This window comes from Peromyscus californicus, unplaced genomic scaffold (assembly GCF_007827085.1).
Source record: "Peromyscus californicus insignis strain IS unplaced genomic scaffold, ASM782708v3 Scaffold_13__1_contigs__length_99412109, whole genome shotgun sequence".
NCBI classification, from domain to species: Eukaryota; Metazoa; Chordata; class Mammalia; order Rodentia; family Cricetidae; genus Peromyscus; species Peromyscus californicus.
In genome coordinates, this window is record NW_026294424.1 from 8,395,339 (window position 1) to 8,418,719 (window position 23,381).

Below are 23,381 nucleotides of genomic sequence, written 5' to 3' on the forward strand. Positions count from 1 at the left end.
CCTACCTTTTCCCAATGGAAAGGGAGCTGTATGGCCAAGCTGCAGAGTGCTACAGCAGTGTGGTGAGTTAGATTCCAAACATGGTTTCCTTCTCTCTCTCCCCAAACAACCATGGACAACTTCAGGGCAAGACAAGTCTTCCTCACATCACTATGTTCCCTCCAGATGCTCCGTGACTCTGAAGGATAAAGAGTTGAACTGTGGAGTGAGTACCCGAGGCTCCTTCTCAGGCAGTGAATGCACACACAGCACCTGCTTACAGCTGGCCGTGATTGCGTTATCTAGAACAGCATACTAGTTCCATACAGGTTAACTCTACAACTTAAAAATACTAAATCACTGCATGAAACCTTTCCAAAATGCACTAAAAGGGATTAAGCAAATTTAAGATTTTTTTTTAACCTGCTTTAAATTTTTCTTGGTGACTTCATCAACTGTACTTCAGCAAAATGGCCACTCCAGGTGCCTTCTCCTGCTTGTGTCTGACGTTCCTGTGAAAGCTTCCCTGGTTGCTGTCTTCGCCATGCTCCTGTGTGGCATGGAATGAGCCCTGGTCTTTCTCCTTTTCCTGAGGGCCCCACTCTCATGACCTCTAACCTAATTACTGCCTGAAAGCCTCATCTCCAAATACTACTTGGGGGTTAAGACTCAGCATAAGAGGCTGGGTGTGATGGTGCACACCTTTAATGCCAGCCCTTGGGAGGCAGAGACAGGTGGATCTCTGTGAGTTCAAGGCCAGCCTGAACTACAGGGTGAGTTCCAGGACAGTCAGGGCTACACAGTGAGACCTTGTCTCAAAAATATAAAATATAAAAAATAAAAATAAGACTCGACATAGGAAATGTCTATGGGAGGACATGTCTATTCTAAAACAGATGCTGTGGAGGCTTCTGGAACCTTAAGTGGGTATCTACTTACTGCTCTTGGCACCTGCGCTCTGGGCTTCACGGCTCAGAAGAAAACTAGACAGCTTATTAGAGTTGTGCTACAAAAACAAAGAAGTCCTGAGCATGGTGTTGTACACCTGCTACTGCACCTGAGGGGGAAGCAGGAGCATTCTCAAGGCCAGCTTGGGCTGCACAGTGAGCTCCTGCCTCACTCTTCATCCCTGCAGGAGCCCAGGGATTGGTCCTGCTTGCTCACTCCCTGTTCTTGGCAGTAGTCTGCAGACTCTGGTCTGCTCACCCTGTGCCCAGCAGCAGCATTTGTACACTGAGGCCTCTCCATCGCAGCCTGCATGTCTTCCTTTCTGCTTCCCTTTTCAGTCCTGGGGATGGAACCCAGGGGCTCATGCACCACAGGCAAGTGCGCTAGCACTGAGCCGTCATCCCACCCCACTGCAGCCTTTCCACGCTCAGACCTTAAGTAGCGGAATGAGGAATAATCTGGGCTTCAAAGGGTTCTTGTGAGAAGAGGGTAAAGTAAATATATCCTGTAAGGCTGGACAGGATGGTATATACTAACTAAAGACAGTTATTACCAGTATGTATAGTAAGGCTTTCATTGTTCACCACACAAGAATAGAAAGTTATGGCAGGCATCTCCATGACGGGTAAGGTGACCTGCTGATGTCCCACGCGACCTAAGTCAGAAGCTCATTTTTTAGTAAAAGGGGGAACCTGTAGGTCCCTGGCCTCCGTTTTGGGTAACTGTTGCCTTGCTTGCTGACCTTGACCTTGATATCCTCCCTATGCTAATTCCCTGCCGGGTTCCACCCTCCTGAATGCTTAAGGGAAGTTCCTTGTCTGTGTATCCTGCATAACGCATAACGGGTGTTAACAGCTTAGATGCAAGATTGTAAAACATCGGTATCCGCCGGGCGGTGGTGGCGCACGCCTTTAATCCCAGCACTCGGGAGGCAGAGCCAGGCGGATCTCTGTGAGTTCGAGGCCAGCCTGGACTACTAAGTGAGTTCCAGGAAAGGCGCAAAGCTACACAGAGAAACCCTGTCTCGAAAAACAAAAAACAAAAAACAAACAAAAAAAAAAAACATCGGTATCAAACTTCTGCCCTCCAGGGTTCTCCCATTGTGCTGTAAGCCTGTATTTAAGACCTCCTCCCTCCTTCAATAAATGGCACTCAGCATTAAAAAAGAAAAGAAAAAAAAGAATAGAAAGTTACAATAGCATTGATTTAAAAGATGGCGTCAAAAGCAGCCACCTCAGAAACGTTTTTTTTTCCTGGATATTAAAATACTCATCTCTTGTATCTGTGTGGCACAGTGTGCTTCGCCAGGTCATCTCACATGAAGTGCCAGCCCTCTGGGGAAGGCAGGAAAGAGGACATTATTGCTTTTGGACAAAGAACCCTGCAAATGAAAGGCCTTTCGTGGAGACACATAAGCAAGCCTTGGAGGCAGGATACAGTAGGGTGCAGAAGTCCGCTGACTGTTCTACATAAACATGACTATTACCATCAGAGAAGAGAAACTGTGGCTCCTTACAACAGCTTGGCTTGCAGTCACTGTGAAGAAGGAAGCAAAGCAGCATGCTTATACCAAGCTAAGGTACTCAGCTCCCCGCATCCCCTCGTAGGAGGAAGGAGTTCACCAGACTGTCTGTCACCCAAGACTACATCCAGCACAGCCTCCCAGCTCCACGGGTCTTGGGAGGTGCTGGAGAGAAATGAGGAGGGGGGTTGACTTGGGGTGAGGGATCTCCAGTGATGCAGCTGTTCTTGAGTAGCCCATGTTCCTGTAACTAACCCCAGTCCCCAAATGCACTCAAGGTTCAGTCTGTTGGTGTCCTCCACGGGGGAAGAGACGTCTGTTCACACTGCCTGGGCAAATACAACACCACCAGGAAGATTCAAGACAGCTCCTCCTCCGTCTGAGTGCTGGGCAACCACCTCGGGCTCCTGTCAGGGGCGGCAAACAGCAGCTAACACTGACTGTATACACCCGCCCAAGATGGAAGTCTTTCTTCTTTGACAGGGCCTTGCTATGTAGCCCAGGCTGGCCTCCAACTCTTGCTCCTCCTGCCTCAGTTTCCTGATGTAATGATTTCAGGCATGTTCCACCACCCCCTGCCAAGACGGAATAATTAAAGACACTGGTTCCTCAGGGTTCTGTGCACCCACAGGAAAGCCTCTGGACAGCGTCAGGCAGTGGGGGGTGGGGGGCACAGCTCTTCAACTCGAACTGGAAAGTGTGGCTCCAAGTCTCACCAGAGAAGACACGTCATGCAGGATTTCCAGACTATGTTCCACCCTTAGGTCTTCCCAGAAGCAGGGAGAGAAAGCCCTTTGAAAAGGGATACTTGTTCTCAAGCTCTTTTACTTTCAGGGCCACTTCAAATTCCTGTGGCTTGATCATACATTTTTCGTCTTATGAGGAGGCTTTATCACTTTTTTAAAATTGTAATATACAAATGGCCCTCTTGTTCGTCACAGTTAAGGCTTTGAAACCTATGACAATTATTACAGTAGCGCCCTCCCACACCCCTCCCTCCTATCTGCAAGGGATAGATTCCAAAGTCCTCCAGTGGCTGCCAGAAACCGCAAATAGTACCCAACCACACACAAGCTGATTCTCCTTCCTATAGGAGAGTACACAGACTCAGCGCCTTCTCCATCCAGACTGAGCCCTTGGCTCAAACTTGTGCAATCCTAGACGTGACCACGAAACTAGCATTGACTTCTCTTCTTCACAATCGTTCACAGATAGAAGATTCATTCTTACCACAGATGTTAAAAAGCTCAGCATATATTCCCCCCTTCTTTATTAAGCTGAAGATTGTGAACTCAGGTTCCAAGAAAACAGCCACGCCTGTGATTCCGCAAGGCTGATTGGTTGATTAGAACTTTGTGACTGTGGAGAGGTGGAATGTGGCAAATCAAGAATCAAGTTATCTTGAGCTCTCTTTAGCTCCTTCAATGCCTACCCCTGTGTCTGACCTAACATTCTGAGACTATTATGTGAAAACATTGGGGTATGCACTTAACAGATCCTCAGCTTCTACTAACCCAAAGGCTAAGAATGTTCTTAGATGACATGTGAAACCTACAGTACAGATTCCCTGCTTGGCTGTAAACCTGATATTTCTATCAATATACTTGAAAGTTGCCCTGATTTACGACTTCCCTTGTTCTGGCACCATAAAAATTTCATGAAACTCAGCACTTCTGAACTTGGTGTTTGGGACAATCTGAATCTGTGTTTCCAGGCTATGAGCACTCGTATTTGGGTAACTACCTCTTATTCCCTTTGCAGTAAGAGCTGTGTTTCATATACACAGAGTGAGATAAGCACTCCGGAGCTACTGTTGCCCAAAGGCAGCCAAGAACATGACAGCACAAAGTCTCCTTTACTTTGGCTGAAGGCACAGAGCTAAGTCATTGCCCTAAATCTGCATGACTCCCCAGGAAGTCGATTATCCACAGAAGAGTGGGTTGTGGGGGGCTGCATCTTGGAGCAGAAGTGATCATCAGTTGAAACCACTTTGTCCTCTCAAGAGACAAGGACTTCTTTGGACCACTTTGCAGAATGGAGGCTATTTAGGCCTAAAGCTCATGTCAGCATCTCAGAGAAGGATCTGGAGCCACTTAACCCTTTATTTGTTCTCTTCCCAATGAGGGAGGCCTCATCAAACAACCTTGCTCTGCTTTCCACTATTACCCGTCTCTTTAACCAGCGTACTGAGGATGGGTGGCCAAGCCTTGGCGTACTGAGGATGGGTGGCCAAGCCTTGGTGTACTGAGGATGGGTGGCCAAGCCTTGGTGTACTGAGGATGGGTGGACAAGCCTTGGCGTACTGAGGATGGGTGGCCAAGCCTTGGTGTACTGAGGATGGGTGGCCAAGTCTAGTTTGTTGGGGCAGTTGGAATCCAGGTTTGCCCTAAAGACTCTGATTATGGGAATTTCCTCCTATTTCATTAAAAGCCCTTTAGGGCTTCTCCTTGGTATGAGTGAATAAATAAACAAACAAACAAACAAACAAACAGATAAATAAATAAATAAACGTCATTTGAACACAAGAGGTGCCACCTCTGTTGGGACTAATGGTGAGCAGTTAAGAGAGCATGGAGGGCTGGACAGGAAGTAGGGGGAACTAGAGTTTCTCATGCTTCCCAGAACTATGGATTGCCTACTTATTTACTTATTTTGTGTATATGTGGAGGTACACATGTGCCACAGTGTGTGTGCGTAGCTCAGAGGATATGTGGTTCTCTCCTTCCATCCTGTGTGTTCCTGAAGAATGAACTCAGGTAGTCAGAGTGGGAAGTAGTCCCTTTACCCACCAAGTCATCTTACCCACCCCAGTTTTCCCTTTGCACTAGTACACTTTACACAACCATGCTTAGAACACCATGTGTAGCCGGGCGGTGGTGGCGCACGCCTTTAATCCCAGCACTCGGGAGGCAGAGCCAGGCAGATCTCTGTGAGTTCGAGGCTAACCTGGTTTAAAGAGTAAGATCCAGGACAGGCACCAAAGCTACACAGAGAAACCCTGTCTCAAAAAACCAAAAAAACAAAACAAAACAAAACAAAAACAAACAAAAACCCCCACCACGTGTGCCACTGAAGAAAATGTCCACTTGGTTCACAAAGTTTCCAGTTGTTGTTTTCATTTCTTTCTTTCTTTTTTTCTTTTGACAATACCAGGGATTAAAGCTTGACCTCAAGAATTCTAGGCAAATGCTGTAGCAGGCCACGGAGCTAGAGCAACACAAATGCTGTAGCAGGCCACGGAGCTAGAGCGACAGCCCCTAAAGTTGACATTTTTTTCATGGGAAATTAAGTAACATCAGCTATAAAAACCAAAAATTGAATCCATACCAGACCTGAAGTCATAACACTCCATTCTAAGAAAAAACATGATGGTGGCACATACCTTCAATCCCAGTACTCTGTAGGCAGAAGCAGGTGTGTCTCTAGGAGTTCAAGGCCAGCCTGAGTTATTTATTAGATCATCATGAGTTCTAGATAGATCAGCCAGGCTACAATGAGACCCTGTCCAAAAAACCAAAATCAAACCAAAACAAAACAAAGCCAACCCCATAAAACCCAACAATGGGGTCCTTTTGCGACCCTTGAGTCCAGCGGCACACCCACTGAATGGCTAGTGCAGCAGAGGTACCATGCCAATCCCCATGGTAAGCTGGATAAGAGTAGACAGAAACCAGAGCAGGTCCTAAATAAACATTTCAGAAATCAGATGGCAGGAGCATACCGGGGTAGTCCACCCCGAGGAGAACACACCAGCACAACAGCCAGTGACATTTTCATGCTTCCCATTAGCCAGGTCCTAAACTTGAGGTTGGGTGCATTTTATTAATCAAATCTTCAAAATGGCCGAGAAAGCACAGATGAGCAGAAAGGGCTCAGAGAAGAGGTACTCTGCCTAAAGCTACTGAAGGACTGATGATATGCACCTCAGCCAGGGATGCTAAGGCCCAAATGCTTTCCCTCCACTCATGTTGTGACAACTGTCTGTAACTCCAGTTCCAGGGGATCCGACACCCTCACACAGACGTACATGCAGGGGATTCAACACCCCCACACAGACATACATGCAGGGACCCGACACCCCCACACAGACATACATGCAGGGGATTCAACACCCTCACACAGACACACATGCAGGGAACCAACACCTCACACAGACATACATGCAGGGACCCAACACCCTCACACAGACATACATGCAGGGACCCAACACCCTCACACAGACATACATGCAGGGACCCGACACCCTCACACAGACATACATGCAGGGATCTGACACCTCACACAGACATACATGCAGGGGTCTGACACCTCACACAGACATACATGCAGGGATCTGACACCTCACACAGACATACATGCAGGGGTCTGACACCTCACACAGACATACATGCAGGGATCTGACACCCTCACACAGACATACATGGAGGGATCTGACACCCTCACACAGACATACATGCAGGGATCTAATACCTCACGCAGACATACATGCAGGGATCTGACACCCTCACACAGACATACATGCAGGGATCTGACACCTCACACAGACATACATGCAGGGATCTGACACCCTCACACAGACATACATGCAGGGACCCAACACCCTCACACAGACATACATGCAGGGACCCGACACCCTCACACAGACATACATGCAGGGATCTGACACCTCACACAGACATACATGCAGGGGTCTGACACCTCACACAGACATACATGCAGGGATCTGACACCTCACACAGACATACATGCAGGGGTCTGACACCTCACACAGACATACATGCAGGGATCTGACACCCTCACACAGACATACATGGAGGGATCTGACACCCTCACACAGACATACATGCAGGGATCTAATACCTCACGCAGACATACATGCAGGGATCTGACACCCTCACACAGACATACATGCAGGGATCTGACACCTCACACAGACATACATGCAGGGATCTGACACCTCACACAGACATACATGCAGGGATCTGACACCTCACACAGACATACATGCAGGGATCTAACACCTCACGCAGACATACATGCAGGGGTCTGACACCTCACACAGACATACATGCAGGGATCTGACACCTCACACAGACATACATGCAGGGATCTGACACCCTCACACAGACATACATGCAGGGATCTAACACCTCACGCAGACATACATGCGGGGACCCGACACCCTCACACAGACATACATGCAGGGATCTGACACCCTCACACAGACATACATGCAGGGATCTGACACCTCACACAGACATACATGCAGGGGTCTGACACCTCACACAGACATACATGCAGGGGTCTGACACCTCACACAGACATACATGCAGGGATCTGACACCTCACACAGACATACATGCAGGGATCTGACACCTCACACAGACATACATGCAGGGATCTGACACCCTCACACAGACATACATGCAGGGATCTGACACCTCACACAGACATACATGCAGGGATCTGACACCTCACACAGACATACATGCAGGGGTCTGACACCTCACACAGACATACATGCAGGGATCTGACACCTCACACAGACATACATGCAGGGACCCGACACCCTCACACAGACATACATGCAGGGGTCTGACACCTCACACAGACATACATGCAGGGATCTGACACCCTCACACAGACATACATGCAGGGATCTGACACCTCACACAGACATACATGCAGGGATCTAACACCTCACGCAGACATACATGCAGGGACCCGACACCCTCACACAGACATACATGCAGGGATCTGACACCCTCACACAGACATACATGCAGGGATCTGACACCCTCACACAGACATACATGCAGGGATCTGACACCTCACACAGACATACATGCAGGGGTCTGACACCTCACACAGACATACATGCAGGGATCTGACACCCTCACACAGACATACATGCAGGGGTCTGACACCTCACACAGACATACATGCAGGGATCTGACACCCTCACACAGACATACATGCAGGGATCTGACACCCTCACACAGACATACATGCAGGGATCTAACACCTCACGCAGACATACATGCAGGGACCCGACACCCTCACACAGACATACATGCAAGGATCTGACACCCTCACACAGACATACATGCAGGAGGGATCTGACACCTCACACAGACATACATGCAGGGATCTAACACCTCACGCAGACATACATGCAGGGACCCGACACCTTCACACAGACATACATGCAGGGATCTGACACCCTCACACAGACATACATGCAGGGATCTAACACCTCACGCAGACATACATGCAGGGATCTAACACCTCACACAGACATACATGCAGGGACCCGACACCCTCACACAGACATACATGCAGGGATCTGACACCTCACACAGACATACATGCAGGGGTCTGACACCTCACAGAGACATACATGCAGGGGTCTGACACCTCACACAGACATACATGCAGGGATCTGACACCTCACACAGACATACATGCAGGGGTCTGACACCTCACACAGACATATATGTAGGTAAAACACCAAAGCACATAAAATTACAAAAAAGAAAAAAAAAGAATTCCAAGAGGAGACAGCATGAATGTTGTTTATAGAGAGACATTTATGAAGCAAAACAAAACAAAAAAAAGAGGGATGAGTTCAGCACACAGCAGTGAAGCCTGAAGTGGGAAAGACCCCACAGCCTAGACAAGGCTGGCAGAGAGTCCAAGCCCAAAGCCAGTTCCCAGATGATAACAGCTGGGCAGAGAACACCCACAGTGCCAGCCTAGCATTCAGGGCAGCTGTGCTGTGCAGCAAAGCTTTCCTGGGTACTGTGGCAGCCTGCTCTGCTCCTGGGGCGTGGGACTGCCTAGACCCAGAGAAGAAGAGAAAACAACGCAGAGCTTACAGCTTGAGGTGCTAACCTGTTACCTGTCATCACACTTGACTGTACTATATGAATCTGAATTCCCAGAGAACACACACACACACACACACACACACACACACACACACACACACACACACACACACACACACACATGTTACCTCACTAGCCCAGGCCCATCCTGGGGCCCCAGTTTTCAAGGGAATAAGGCTGCTTACAAGGACCAGCAGGAAAAGGGACTACTCTCGCCTTGGAGTCCTATACTCAAACCCAATTAGACACAGAAGGTGGCACAGCCACCTAGCCTTGGTTTCCTACTGAAGAACGGGGGAGGGAAGAGCAGACACCCCTCTGCAGCTGCTACCAAAGTCAGCAAGAGAACATGGATGTGTGTGGTCCAAGCTGGGCATTCAGCTCTAGCTTAAGAACATGGAGGTCACTGCTGACACCAAAGACATACAAGCGTCAGCAGTAACACACGTCCTACAGCAGAGATAGCCTTGACCACCACTGCCAAAGTGCCCTCTGGGCAGCTTTCAAGATCCTCAGAAGAGATCTCAATTGAAAGCTTTCATATTCCATTTTGGGGCAAAAATGAACACCTAAGGGAGACCAAAACAAACCAGAGTAACATTTAAAAGGAACTTGAGTTGGTGTGATGAGTAATCTTGGTTGTCAATGATGACATCTGGAATTAACTAAAACACAAGCAGCTGGGCACACCTGTGAGGGATTTTTCTTGATTGGATTTGAGATGGAAGACCCACCCTAAATCTGGGCCACACCTTCTGGTGGCAGCCCACATAAAAGGACATGGAAGAAGGAAGCTTGTGCTTTTTGCCTACTTGCTCTCGCTCTTGCTGGCAAATTAACCTACCCTGTGCCTAAGACACGCCTGCAGCCTTCACTGGTGTTAGAACCTACTTCTCTGGAATTCCAATGCAGACTGAAAACTGCCAACTCTTCAAATTCTGAAACATCCAGTCTCAGACTGAACAACTTCCAGATTCTTGGCTGTTAGGAGACAGCCATTGTTGGACTACTCAGGCCATAGCCTGTAACCACACTAAAAAGTCCCATATGTGTATATCCCAAATATATATGTATATTTCTGTCCATTCTTCCTTTCGAGAACCTCATACAGCTGGTGAGGTTCCTGGCTGGAACAGACCTGGGACCCATGTGGCAGACGTGCCCTTGCTGGTGTGCCCTCAAGGCTGGTCTATGTGAGTGACACAGTCAATAGAGAACTTCTTGAAGGTCACAGAGACTCACATTCCAAATCCCTTGGACGGGCTTAAGAAGTAATGGCAAGAGAGATGGTTCAGCACGAAAGGGGGCTTGCTGCCAAGCCTGACAACCCAACTTGGATCCCCAGAATCCACATGGTGGGAGGAGGGAATCAACTCCCACAAAGTATTCTCTGATCTCCACAAGTGGGAGCACACATGTACACAAATAAATGTAATAAAAAAGGAGCTATGGAGAAACATTTCCCTGGAGACACTCATCACCATCCTCCTAGCCCAAGTTACTAGCAGACCACACAGTTTTCCATGTCAGGCTGCACCATCATCTCAGATCTTATCTCTGCTCCTTCTTGTTTTAGAATACTGACCTGCTTGGGATTTATCAGTGAGACTAGACTGGGTGACTGTCCCTTCTGCCTCCATTACCCTGCCCACCCCATTCTACTTTCTCCTTCTCTCTCTCTCTCTTTTTTTTTCTTTCAGACAAGGTTTCTCTATGCAGCATGGTTGGCCTAGAACTAACCTGATGTGTAGACCAGGCTGGCTTTGAACTCACAGAGATCCACTTGCCTCTGCCTCCCGAGAGCTGGGATTAATGATGTGTGCCGCCATCATTTTTGCTCTTACAGTTCTGTTTTACAGTTTCAGAGCTGGTTCTCACTCAGCTCAATTTTTATTTATTTACTTAACATGTATGGGTGTCTTGTCTGCATGATGTCTGTGCAGCATGTGTATGGCTGGTGTCTACGGAGGCCAGAAGAGGATGTCACATCTCTTGGGATTAGGGTTACAGATGGTTGTGAACCACCATGTGAATGTTGGGAATCAAAGCTGGGTCCTCTGCCAGGAGCCAGTGCTCTTAACTGCTGGCCATCTCTGCACTCTAACATCTAGAGCAGTGGTCCTCAACCTTCCTGATGCTGCGACCCTTCACTACAGTTGCTCACGCTGTGGTGACCCCAGACCATACAATTATTTGGTTGCTACTTCATAACTGTAATTTTGCTATTGTTGTGAATCATTATATAAATATCTATGCTTTCTGATGGTCTTAGGTGACCCCTGTGAAAGGGTCGTTCTACCCCCAAAGGGGTCTTGACTCACAGGCTAAGAAACTGCTGATCTAGAGCCTTACTACTTAGAGTTCTGCTGACCACCAGAGACCCAACCTCCTCCAACATCTGGCACATACCTCTTTCATGTTTGTGACTTTTGTCAACCTTATTTCTACAGAGCACTGTGTATATGCTCATCTGTTCATGTGCCAGTCTTCTATCTTAAACTGCAGCTTCCACAGACCACAGACCACATCTGGGTACAAGACCTTGTGTAGAGTCAGTCTAAGAACTAGGGACTGGGAGTGCAACTCGCTTGTAGAGTGCTCTCCGAGCATGTGTCAAGGCCCTGGACTCTACCTCCAGCACCATCCACATAAAAAGGGAAGAAATAAGTACTACTTGTCGCAGCTAACAATTCTTACAGTTCTTTTAATTTTATTATTTATTTGTCTGTGTATGCATGCATGCATGTGGGCCAGCCAGCATGCCACAGCAAGCACGGAGGCCAGAGGGCGAGTGGCAGGAGATGGTCTGTCCTGAACTGTGAACGCTAAGGAGCAAACTCAGGTCATCAGGCTTTGTTGCAATCACTCTTATGCACTGAGCCATCTTGCTGGCTCCTAAAGTTCTTATGATTTGAAACTTTAACAATTAATTTTAATAACTACTTCAATAATGAATAGTTTTCACAACTTTAGGTAATAATTAAGAGTTGTAATAAGCTTAATTAAAGCCTTAATAACAAACTTTAACAACAACATCAGGCACCGACAGGCTAATGGAAAGAGCTGCAGGAGTCAGGGACGCTGCTGGGTAGTAGGCTGCTGGCCAACATGTGAGAGAGGCCTTGTGCTGATTTCATGCTGCACATTCAATCCAGATATTCTGAGTGGTAGACATGCATACGTTTAAATACTTAAGGTCTTATAAGGTGTGAAACTTTACTTAAAAAATAATATGCTGGGCATGGTGGCACACACCACCAGCATTTGTGAGGCAGAAGCAGTGAGTTCAAGGCTAGCTTGTTCTATATAGGGAGCTCTAGCCCAGCAAGAGCTACAAAGTAAAAACTTGTCTTTAAAAAGAAAAAGCGCTTTCAAGAGCTGGTTCAGTGAGTTAAGGCAACTTGCAGCTGAGCCTGAATTTGATCCCCAGGACCCATCACATGGTCTAAAGAGGGAAATGACCATGGAAACTGTCCTCTGACCTATAGTCCCGTCTATGCAGGAGGCTGACATGGGTAACCCGATCCCAGTGATCAAGACCAGCCTAGGAGACACAAACCACCATCCCATTGCTTTAATTACTAAAGTTAAATAGAAATTTATTAATATCATCGGATTCACTCTTTCAAATTTCTCTAATTCAAAGATGAATTTTCATAGCTAGATTTATAGGTGAACGTTTTGGGTAGATAAAAAATAATTAGCTCTCAGAAATGAGAAAGTAAGTTTTTCATGCCTGGGGCCTCAGACCCAAATCAGCTGGATGCAGAAAACTCTATCTGACTTTGAATTTTTTTTAAAGGGCTGGAGAGATGGTCCAGTGGTTAAGAGCACATACTGAGCTTCCCGAGGACCTGAGTTCAGATCCTGGCATGCACATAAGACGGCTCATACCACCTAAGGCTCAGAGAGATGGGGCACTTACACACATGTACACACATATCTTCACATAGGTAATTAAAATAAAATAATATCTTTAAAAGTCTGTTTTAATAACATTTATTTCCGGAGGAGGGGAGCACGTGTGGGAAGCAGTTCTCTCCTCAGGGTCATTAGGGTCCTGAGGCTCAGACTCAGGTCACCAGTCCACAGGTGCTGTTACCTGTTTCACATCTCCTGAGCCCTGTATCTGCCTTTAATCGGTGTTTTCAGACCATTTCCCCACTCAAAAATTACATTATTTACTTTTAAAATCCTAAATTTGGAGTGTGGCATATGCCTGTAATCCCAGAATTCAGAAGGCTGAGGCACAGGGTTGTGAGTTCTAGTCCAGCCTGGGCTAAATAGTAAGACTCTATCTCAAAAGAAAAAGAAATCCACTGGCAAAAGAGAGTGAATTAAAAGCCATATTAGAAACTACACAAGCTTGTCCCTCAAAAGCTATGACACAAAAGGAGGATTCGTTACCGTAAGAGAGAGAGGTAAGGGACACCAGGCCCAGAGCTCCCCTCACGATCTGACAGCCTGGGATGAATCTTTGTAAGGTCTTATCTCTCGGAAGCCGTAAGAACATGGGGCTCTGAGAGACATAGTGGCAGAAGGAGTTGGTGGGAGTGGGGGGCAAATCTAATGACCTCTGAGGTACTGTCCTTTAAAAGTAAGTTCTGACCCAAGCTCTACAGAGTTGAGGGCTGTCTCCTTTCTCCTCTGACGCCCACGCCATCTCCACCTCCTGCTGCAGCAGCCCTGCTCAGAGCACACCAAGGGGCAGAGACTCGGGTCTTCACACAATGGCTCACCATTCCCTCTGTCCCCAGACTTTCACTCCCCTGCTCCTGTGGGGCCTGTTATATTCAGAGATGAACTTTCCAGGAACCTGATCATGTTACAGGCCTTTTCCTGTATGACAAGTCCAGGGCTCATCATGAATACGCAAGTTTTACAGAGGCTGGTATTATTTGTAAAAACAGTGACTCCACATTCAGAAATAAGACAAATGTGGCCTTAAAGGGGCAAGCTGTATCTCTGTTAAAGACACAGGCCACTACCCATGTCTCCTGCTACAAACCGCACATGGCCTTTTCTTCAGCCATGTTAATAAGCACATTTGAGGCTTGATTGAGGCCAGGGCTTTGTCTTGACAAGGAGGTTTGATACAATAGAGAGAAATGGAGGATTTTCCAAAGAGCCAAATCCAGGTTCGGCCCACCCTCCACCTCCTACCTCAGGACCACTGACTCCTCCTTTCTACCACTCTAACCCTGACCTCCATACCCTGACCATTTGAGAAGGCTATCAAAGGACCAGGAGGATGGAAATGGTATTTACACTTTGTTTTTAGAACTGTGGGGAAGTAGCTGGGAGGTAGTAGCACATGCCTTTAATTCCAGCACTCGGGAGGCAGAGTCAGGCAGATCTCTGTGAGTTCAAGGCCAGCCTGGTCTACAGAGTGAGTTCCAGGACAGCCAGGGATACACAGAGAAATCCTGTCTCAAAAACCAAAAACAAAACAATAAAAAAACAGACAAAAAGAACTCTGGGAATGTTAGAGATATATTAGCTGGATTTTGCCACAATTTTCTCTTCCCGAATCTAGTTTCAATGACTACACGAGTCAGCTCCTATTGGACCAAATTATACTTTATAAATGTGGGCTGAACATGATCTTTCCAAACCAAAGTGTCCAGATTGAACTCCCCTGTGTCCTTCCTGAGAGAATGGCATAGCCCTTGAGGAAAAGGCTATCTTTGTGTAGAACAAATGAACCGAGGGAAACTCGCTTTCCTCTCTGCCCTTCTCTACAGACGCCGCCAAATGACATGTTTCATCATTTTAAGAATCTGGCTGTGCAGACTGAGCAGAGTCCATTCTTCTGGTCTTTACTGTTCTCCAATTGGAGACCTGCATTAAAGTGAACTCAGGCTGGGGACGGTGACAGTGGGAACAGTGGGCCCACAGGACTGTCCTAGGCCAGAGGGAGGGGGATCCCAGGTCCCTGAAAGACCTCCACATCACAGTACAAACACAAGCTTCCTGACCCAAGGACAGGGAAGCAGGGCGAGGAGCAGGTTATAATAAGTGGCTGGGCAGAGACAGGGGCAGGTGGATCTCTGTGAGTTTAAGGCCAGCCTGGTCTACAGAGTGAGTTCCAGGACAGCCAGAGCTACATAATGAGACCCTGTTGCAGAACAAAACAATACACACACACACACACACACACACACACACACACACACGAGGTTTATTTATTTTGAAGTTATGTGTGCATGTGCCTGTGGGTATGTATACTTCTGAGTGCAGGTGCTATGAAGTTCCAGCATTGGATCCTCTGAAGCTGGAGGAGCTGGGCAGTTGTGAGCCACTTGATGGGGTGCTGGGAATGGAACTCAGGTCCTCCCCAGGAGCCTGGAATTCAATCTCTTCCTGCTTCAGTGTTCAGAGTGTAGGATTACAGGTCTGTGCTACCCCGACAGCTTCACAGGAAAAATGGGCAGGCAGAAGAACAGCAGTTCCAACCCCCAGAACGAGACTCAGTTAGCACTGCAGTTCTCCTGAGGATCGGGCGTCCTCCTGCCTTTACATCAGGACGTAAGCACTGAGCATGGAAGAGAACGACTGAGACGCAGGAGGCAGGTCTGCTAAGCGGCTACAGAAGGCCTGCAGAGAGCTCAGGGTCAGGTGCTTGCCGCACAGTCCTAGGGGCCGCCGGTTTGTCTCCAGCACCCATGTAAAGAGCCGGGCGTGGCCACAAAGGCTTCTAAGCCCTGAGTTAGAAAAACGGAGACAAGAGGATCTCTAGGGCTCTGCCCAGATGGCCTTGCCTAACCCATCAGTCCCAGGTTCCAGTTAGAGATGCAGGCTCAGCAAACAAGGTGGATGGTTCCTGAGGAACAACACCCAAGGTTGACCTTCAGCCTCCACACATAAAGCATGTATGTGCACATGCACCTATACATACCTGCACACATATGAACACACACATACATAAACACAAAAGGTTGAAGAGACTGAGCTATGAGTCATCATTAAAAACACAATAGACACCGTGAATTAAAGAGCTGTGGGTGCTATGTAACCAGTTTCTATCATTTTTTTCAGAGAAACTGAGGCCAAAAAACTGGGCATTCCTAGTGCTTAAGAACTCAACAAGAGAAGAGGAAGCCCATAGCCCATGACACTTCCCGCTGCACTCACTACTGAAAGGCAGCAACAGGAGCTAACAACCCTGGGCAGTGAGTGCCTTCTGCTCTGAGCTTAATACTCAGTCCCCAAGCCATCAGAGGGTGTGTCAGCCTTACTCTGGCAGGCAGGAATATCACAGTACTTCCAGTAGACACCGTCCTCATGTTCCGCCACGTAGCACCAGGGGCTCACATCTCCGTCTGGATTTCTGTTGGGAATAAGGACACACTGATGACACTGTTGTGTTTCAAGTCACCTGGCTCATTTAGTTTTACAACATTGAGTTCCCTATCATTTCTAATAAATGCTGTGCATTTCAATGTCACCTCTCATCAAGAAGGAAAACATAAGCCGGCCACAGTGGCTCATGCCTAAAACTTCAACACTCAAGAAACTGAGGCAGGAGGATTACTACAAGTTCTAGGTCAGCCTGGGGTACATAATAGGACCCTGTCTCAAGCAAACAAACAAAATAATAAAACCACAGATAATAAGATTCCTCTGAGCTTGGAAAAGGTATATTTAAGGTAGGGTTTAATCTCAGATCTTAAAACAGTTTATTCCTAGGCGTTAAGATTATTGGCAATTTTAGTTTGTTTTTTCTTTTCTGATTTTAGTTTCTGCCTTCTTCAATAATGAATATTCCAAGTGTATAGTTTCTAAACAACTAAATAAATTCACCTAACACAAGGTTGGCTGGCAAGTCTACTCGAATTCAAGGCTGGCTAACTCACACATGCAAGACAGAGGTGGTACCAACTCTCTCTTACCACACAGACTCCAGAGGCCTCTCAGTCAGGACACTGACTTCCAACATGACAATCATGTTTTTTTTTTGTTTGTTTGTTTTTGTTTTTTTTTGGTTTTTCGAGACAGGGTTTCTCTGTGTAGCTTTGCGCCTTTCCTGGAACTCACTTGGTAGCCCAGGCTGGCCTCGAACTCGCAGAGATCCGCCTGGCTCTGCCTCCCGAGTGCTGGGATTAAAGGCATGCGCCACCACCGCCCGGCGACAATCATGTTTTTTAAAGATTTATTTCCATATTTCCAAGTGAGAGCAGCTTGAAGTAAATGACTTTCAAGGTCATTTTGGTGCAGAGACGTCATGATAATAAATCGAGATGCCTATGAAGCAGGTCAATAATGATAGGGGCAGCTAGGAGAGACAAGCCGCCTCTCTTCACCCCTTTCCAAGCCCCCTTTATTTAGACTCAGAATACTGGAAACCTGACACTCCAGTTAGGCAGGAAATGGGCATGAGGACACCCCCCCACCCCCCCCACCCCAGCGGAGCTCCGCAGCAAGCCTCTGGGCCTGAGCGGACAAGCCCATTGTGTGTCCTAGAAGATAAGCTTCCCAGGCACAAAGGATTCTTTTCTTCTTGTGCCCAAAGGCAGGTGTGAGTGACAACTCTGCTCTTCCCTGGCTCTGCCTCCCCCTCTAATCCAGATACTTCAGGCCCAGCCAGAAGCCTGTTCCCATCACTCGATAGCGGGTAGGCATCTCAGATGAGATGGATCTGAAAAGTCGTACAAGACAAACACGGTGTCGGATGTCAGCTGAGAAGTCAAAGTACCAGGGCTTGTACAAAGCTCTTCTTTAGACAGTATTTCAGTCATCTTCCTCCCTCTGTTCCGAGTTCAGCTTTGATGTAGTATTGGATAAAACCCCTAGACAACAAGTGTTTATTATCAATGTCAAAGCCATTCTGAAAAGCATCCGAATAGCTTAACAAAGAGCAGGCAGACCCATCCTTCCTTCTCTGCAGCACTAAAGCAAAGAGCCTGGACTCTGATGTGATATCATCAACATGAGAGGTTCAGCCTCTCTCCTTTTGAAGTATAAACTGGTAATTCAGGTCTGGTACATTCCATCAAACCAGAGGGCTGTAGCCCAGGGAGTTAAGGGGGAAGGTACTGGGGGAAGGTGCTCACAGCCTCAGGTACAGCCCTTTGGTATGCTTATGGATGCACTCCTGCAAGCCTGGGAGTTAGACATGTGCATGCATCTAGTAGAAATTTTTTTCCCCTCTCACTGGAAATTTAAAGTTTACCTTAAAGTCAAATTTAAAATAGCTCTTCTGCAACTTGAGAATGTTTAGAGAGAAACAGGGTAAACTGAGCTACCAGGAGATACCTCAGGGACAGCACAGTAGCAGAGCATTTCCCAGCATTGCAAAGCAAAGCAAAGCAAAAACACCTTAGGAGACAACAAGCAGCCCTATGAGAAAACCAGGACAAAAACTGCGGATGACAACAAAACCCCTGCTCACTGCTCCACCTGAGCTCCTTCCCAGCCCACCACCCGTGAACAGAAAATTAGAGGACTGGGGACAGAAGAGAAATGGAGTGTCAGAGTGGGGATAAGTGTGTGCATGCGTGTTCACCTGTCTGTGCACGTTCATGAATGTGTGCTCATGTATGCATGCATGTTCATATGTGTGCATACACACATGTTTGAGTGAGTCCATGTTCATGAGTGTGTGTGAGTGCATGCTCATGTGTATGCTTGTGCAGGAGTGTACATTTGGAGACCAGAGGTCAACCTTGGGTGCCATTCTTTAGGTGTAGTTAATCTTTTTTTTTTTTTTAATTTTGAGACAGGGTTTCTCACTGGCCTGAAACTTGCCTAGTGGCAAGTCAGAAGTTCCAGGGATCAGCCCAAGCTGGCTTCCCACTGTTGGGATTATAAGAGCAACACCATGCAGAACTTTTTCGTTTTGGGGTTTTTTGTTTGTTTGTTTTTCAAGACAGGGTTTCTCTGTGTAGCCCTCATTGTCCTGGAACTCACTCTGTAGCCCAGGCTGGCCTCGAACTCAGAGATCCACCTGCCTCTGCCTCCCAAGTACTAGGATCAAAACTGTGTACCACCACCAGGCACAGAGCTTTAATGTGGGTTCTGGGAAACCAAACCCAGTTCCTTGGGAAGCACTTTACCAAGCTAGCTCCCTAGCATTTTTAAAAAACATTCACTTACTTATTCACATGTAAGTGCATGTACACTTGTGTAGGGAGCATGTGCCATGGCACACATATAGAGCTTGTGGGATTTGGTTCTCTCTTTCTACCACTGGGTTCGGGATATTGAACTTAGGTCATCAGGCATGGCAGCAAGCACCTTTCCCCACTAAACCACCTTAGCAGACTGCAAGTTTTGATTTATACAAAATATTAGTATAGACACCTTTGAAAATAAGCCAAGAACTGATTAAAGCATAAGTAGCCCTAACAACAAAGCACAAAGGACAGCGACGAGAGGGTGGCTCAGTAGTCAGAGCACACACCGCTCTTGCGGTGATCTGCAGTCCAGTTCCCAGATCCATCTCGGGTAGATCGCAGCCCTCTATAACTCCAGCTACAGGGGACTGGACACTTCTACCTTCTGTGGCGCCTGCACTCGTGTACAGACCCCCCCACACACATACACACACAATTTAAAGTGATAAAATACATCTTTAAAAGATGCAAACGACAGCCGAGGGCAAAGACAGCGCACACCCTACCTGAGGCTTGCCGGCAGGGCTCAGGGCGGAGCACAGCAGCAGGGCTGTCCAAACACTGAGTGAAGCTTTTCCTTGTCTGCCTCAGGTTTTGGAGGCAGGATCGTATGAAGCCCAAGCTGGCCTGCACTCACTAAGTGGCCAAGGACGACCTTGGACTCTTGATCTCCTTCCCCTGACCTCTCAAGTACTGAGATTACAGGTATGCGCACAACCATGGCTGGCCTGTAGCAAACTTTCAATGCTTTTACAATGACAAAGGAAAACAACAGCAAGAGCAAACCTGGGGAGAGCCAGGCGAGGCGAGTTAGGACAGAGGTGAGGGAAAGAGCAACAGACACGGACTCCAAGCCTGGTGACGTGACGTCAAGACAGTCACACAGGCCTGGAGAGTTAGCTTGGGTACGTGGAGGGTGGAAGGCAGACAGAGTGGCCCACACAATGCAGACATATATGTGTTGGCTCAGCTGGGTCAACAGTTCGCTATGGTTAGGATGTTCATGTACCAGAGTCAGTGTGGAACGCAGAGTAGGACTCTGCAGTCATTCTTTCTTGTCCTAAGGGCGTAAGAGGCAGTCTGTGCACCTGTCCCGAGAACGATTAAATTCAACACATTGCTGAACCATGAGTCATGTTATCACCATCTTGGGTGTAAGTAGCTGAAAGGTATAAACAAGGCCCTTGGAATTTTTGCTCTGGTTTCTAAAAGCTTGTAATTCTATTTTTATCTTTCTGTCTATTCCTGTGTGTGTGTGTGTGTGTGTGTGTGTGTGTGTGTGTGTGTGTGTGTGTACAGATATGTATGTGTTCAAATGTGTGTGCTTATATGTGTGGTATGAGGTTGACTTTGGAAGCTTTCTCCATTAATCTCCACACTATTCATTGAGACAGTTTCTCTTACTGAACCCAAGCTAGTCAATATGGCTGGTGTAGGTGGCCAGCATGCTCCTAGAATTTCAGCCCTGCCTTCTGAGCACCAGAATGGCAGGTGGGCTTTCACAACAACCACCATTTACTTGGGTTCTCAGGATCCCAACTCTACCTCACTTCTGCACAGGAAGCACCTTAACCATCGGGCCATCTAGTAATTCCCAATTGTCTTCAATCTCAGAACCTGATCAAAGCTGTGGCTCACCTCCCAAAGAAAATCGTAAATCTACCCCTGAAGACCATGGAGTGCGGTCAGAGCGCCCTGCTGGAGCCCAGAGTGACGCATGCCTGTTGCCCAGCTGCTTGGATGCTGAAGAGTGGAGGTCCTTGAACCCAGGAGTTCAAGTGTAGCCTAGATAATGTGTCAGAGGGAGGTTTGGGTCCCAGATGGTCTGAACATCTTCAGCACCTTTGATGCCCATGAAATGCTCACTGGTTGGAGGAACTGCCTGAGAAAATCCTCCCTAAGAGACAAGAGGGTAACCAGACAGGATACTTCTCTTATAGCCAGTATGAAAGCAAACTAAGTTGGAGAGAGAGAGAGAGAGAGAGAGAGAGAGAGAGAGAGAGAGAGAGAGAGAGAGAGAGAGAGACAGAGAGAGAGAGAGAGAGAGAGAGAGAGAGAGAGAACAGAGGCAGACGACAGAGGAAGAGGCTGATTGGTTTTAGGTACTTTTATTTCCCTGCACGTTTGTCTGTGCACCATCTGCAGTGCCTGCAGAGCCAGAAGATGTCAGACCCCCAAGAACTGGGGTTACAGACTATTCGGAGCCGCCATGTGGGTGCTGGGAATCGAACCTGGGTCCTCTGGAAGAGCAGCCTGTATTCTTAACTGGTGAGCCATCTCTCCAGCTCTGATTAATTCATTTTTGAAAGAATGATATGGTTCTCTGAGTTGGCCAACAGAAGATGAGAAAGTATTGCCAGTTATGAGAAGGGCTGGATGGAGCTGGAAGAACCAGAGCGCATCCTGCAGTACTACGGCCCATCTTACCTGCAATAGTTATGCTCACCCAGACCACCTTCCCCGTTGGGGTATTTCAGCGTGTTGTATGGATGCTGGAATGTCTCGTTCCAGAACAGACATGGCTTCCCGCCTTGCAGTGCTGTCCAGCTCTGTGTTCCCCTATAATCTGCACCATTGGCTGTGAAACACTCTAGAAGAAGGGAAAAACAGCATACTAATTTTCTGGCAACATTTATAGTTTCCTCCCTCTCTGGTGAATGTTTTATTTGTTTTGTTTGGATCAAGCTAGAAATGGATTGTGTTTTGCTAGATCCTGGGCGGCCCGCTGGGCTGAATGAGTCTGCAAAGAGGTACCCTGCCACACTGGGTACCATTGGCACAGCTTGCTGGGTCACTGGGGCACTTCCCCTTGAGGTCTACAGGTCCCAGTGAAGACATAAACATGGAGCTGAAGTGTACTGGAGCCCATGAAGTGAGCCAGGAAACCCTCAAATCTAGAACAGTTGTTAATAGCTATGCACATGGAGTTCTGGGCACTCGGAGGGGGCCACTGCTCTCGCCAGCATCTCTGTGTGGTAACTAGAACCAGGTCACCAGCTGTAACTGAGCGCTCCCCTACAGTCTGAAAGGCTGCTCTGACACTTGGATTTAATAAGGCCATCGGATACAGCAATGCTTTGGAATCCCAATCACACAAATCTGGGAATGACTCACATTCCCTGGTAATGAGGAACAGTCCTCCTGTGTTGTCTGAGGTGCAACGCAACAGGGCAATGGAGGGCGGGGACAGCACTTCTCTCACCTCCTCCTCAAATGCTTTCCTAGAAAACGTGTTGAAAATGGTCTCAGGTCCCATTTTATGAAACAACAAATCCTTGCAGGTGCAACCATGCACCTCTAAAATCCATTTCTCAGACTCTGGGGGATGGGAACTGAGGCTGACAGGCTTCCTCCCACATATTGTATGCATTAAACTCACAGAGGTTCATGAGAAAGGCAGAGTACAAAGAGCAATTTTTTAAAATTAGCTTAGTTGGAACTGACAGATAGAAGCACTTCAAACACTTCTTTAAGATGTATCACTAGAACCCTGACAGTCTGGGGGAGTGATACCGACATTCTTAGCTTTCCTCCGTTCTTTATCCTAGCACACAGCGACCTATAACTTCCGGTAATAAGGACGTGATGTTGTCTCGCACTGAGAAGTGCATGTGCCTGCTCTAGACTCAGGCATGTGGACAACAGGAACACAGCTCTGACTACTTAGAAACTGAACATCTTTCTTCCAGTCACACCTTCCTCCCCCTGGCTAGGCTCTGTGTTTTGTCTGGAATGGCACCATTTATGGATAGCTCAAATAATCTGGAATTCTAGGAGATACAGAAAACCACAGCAACTTATCATGCCTGGTGCAACATTAATATGTTAAGTGTGAGTGCTCAAGTACCATGAGAGCATTAACACAAAGCTAGAAGGTACCAGGGGACGGCGACTCGGCATACAATGACATCCACACAGCCAAAGGCC

The 23,381-nt window shown here is 47.4% G+C and overlaps 1 protein-coding gene across 3 annotated transcripts in view; it reads right to left on the reverse strand.

Moving 5' to 3' along the window:
* LOC128108180 (kremen protein 1) overlaps window positions 1-23,381 on the reverse strand; it is a 261,267-nt gene that overhangs the window by 34,626 nt on the left and 203,260 nt on the right. For all 3 annotated transcript variants that reach the window (XM_052734399.1, XM_052734398.1, XM_052734402.1), the window contains 2 exons: window positions 21,882-22,044; window positions 16,578-16,669 (listed from right to left, as the gene is read on the reverse strand). In XM_052734399.1, coding sequence (XP_052590359.1) covers window positions 16,578-16,669; window positions 21,882-22,044 — 255 coding nt within the window. The remainder of the gene's footprint in view (window positions 1-16,577; window positions 16,670-21,881; window positions 22,045-23,381) is intronic.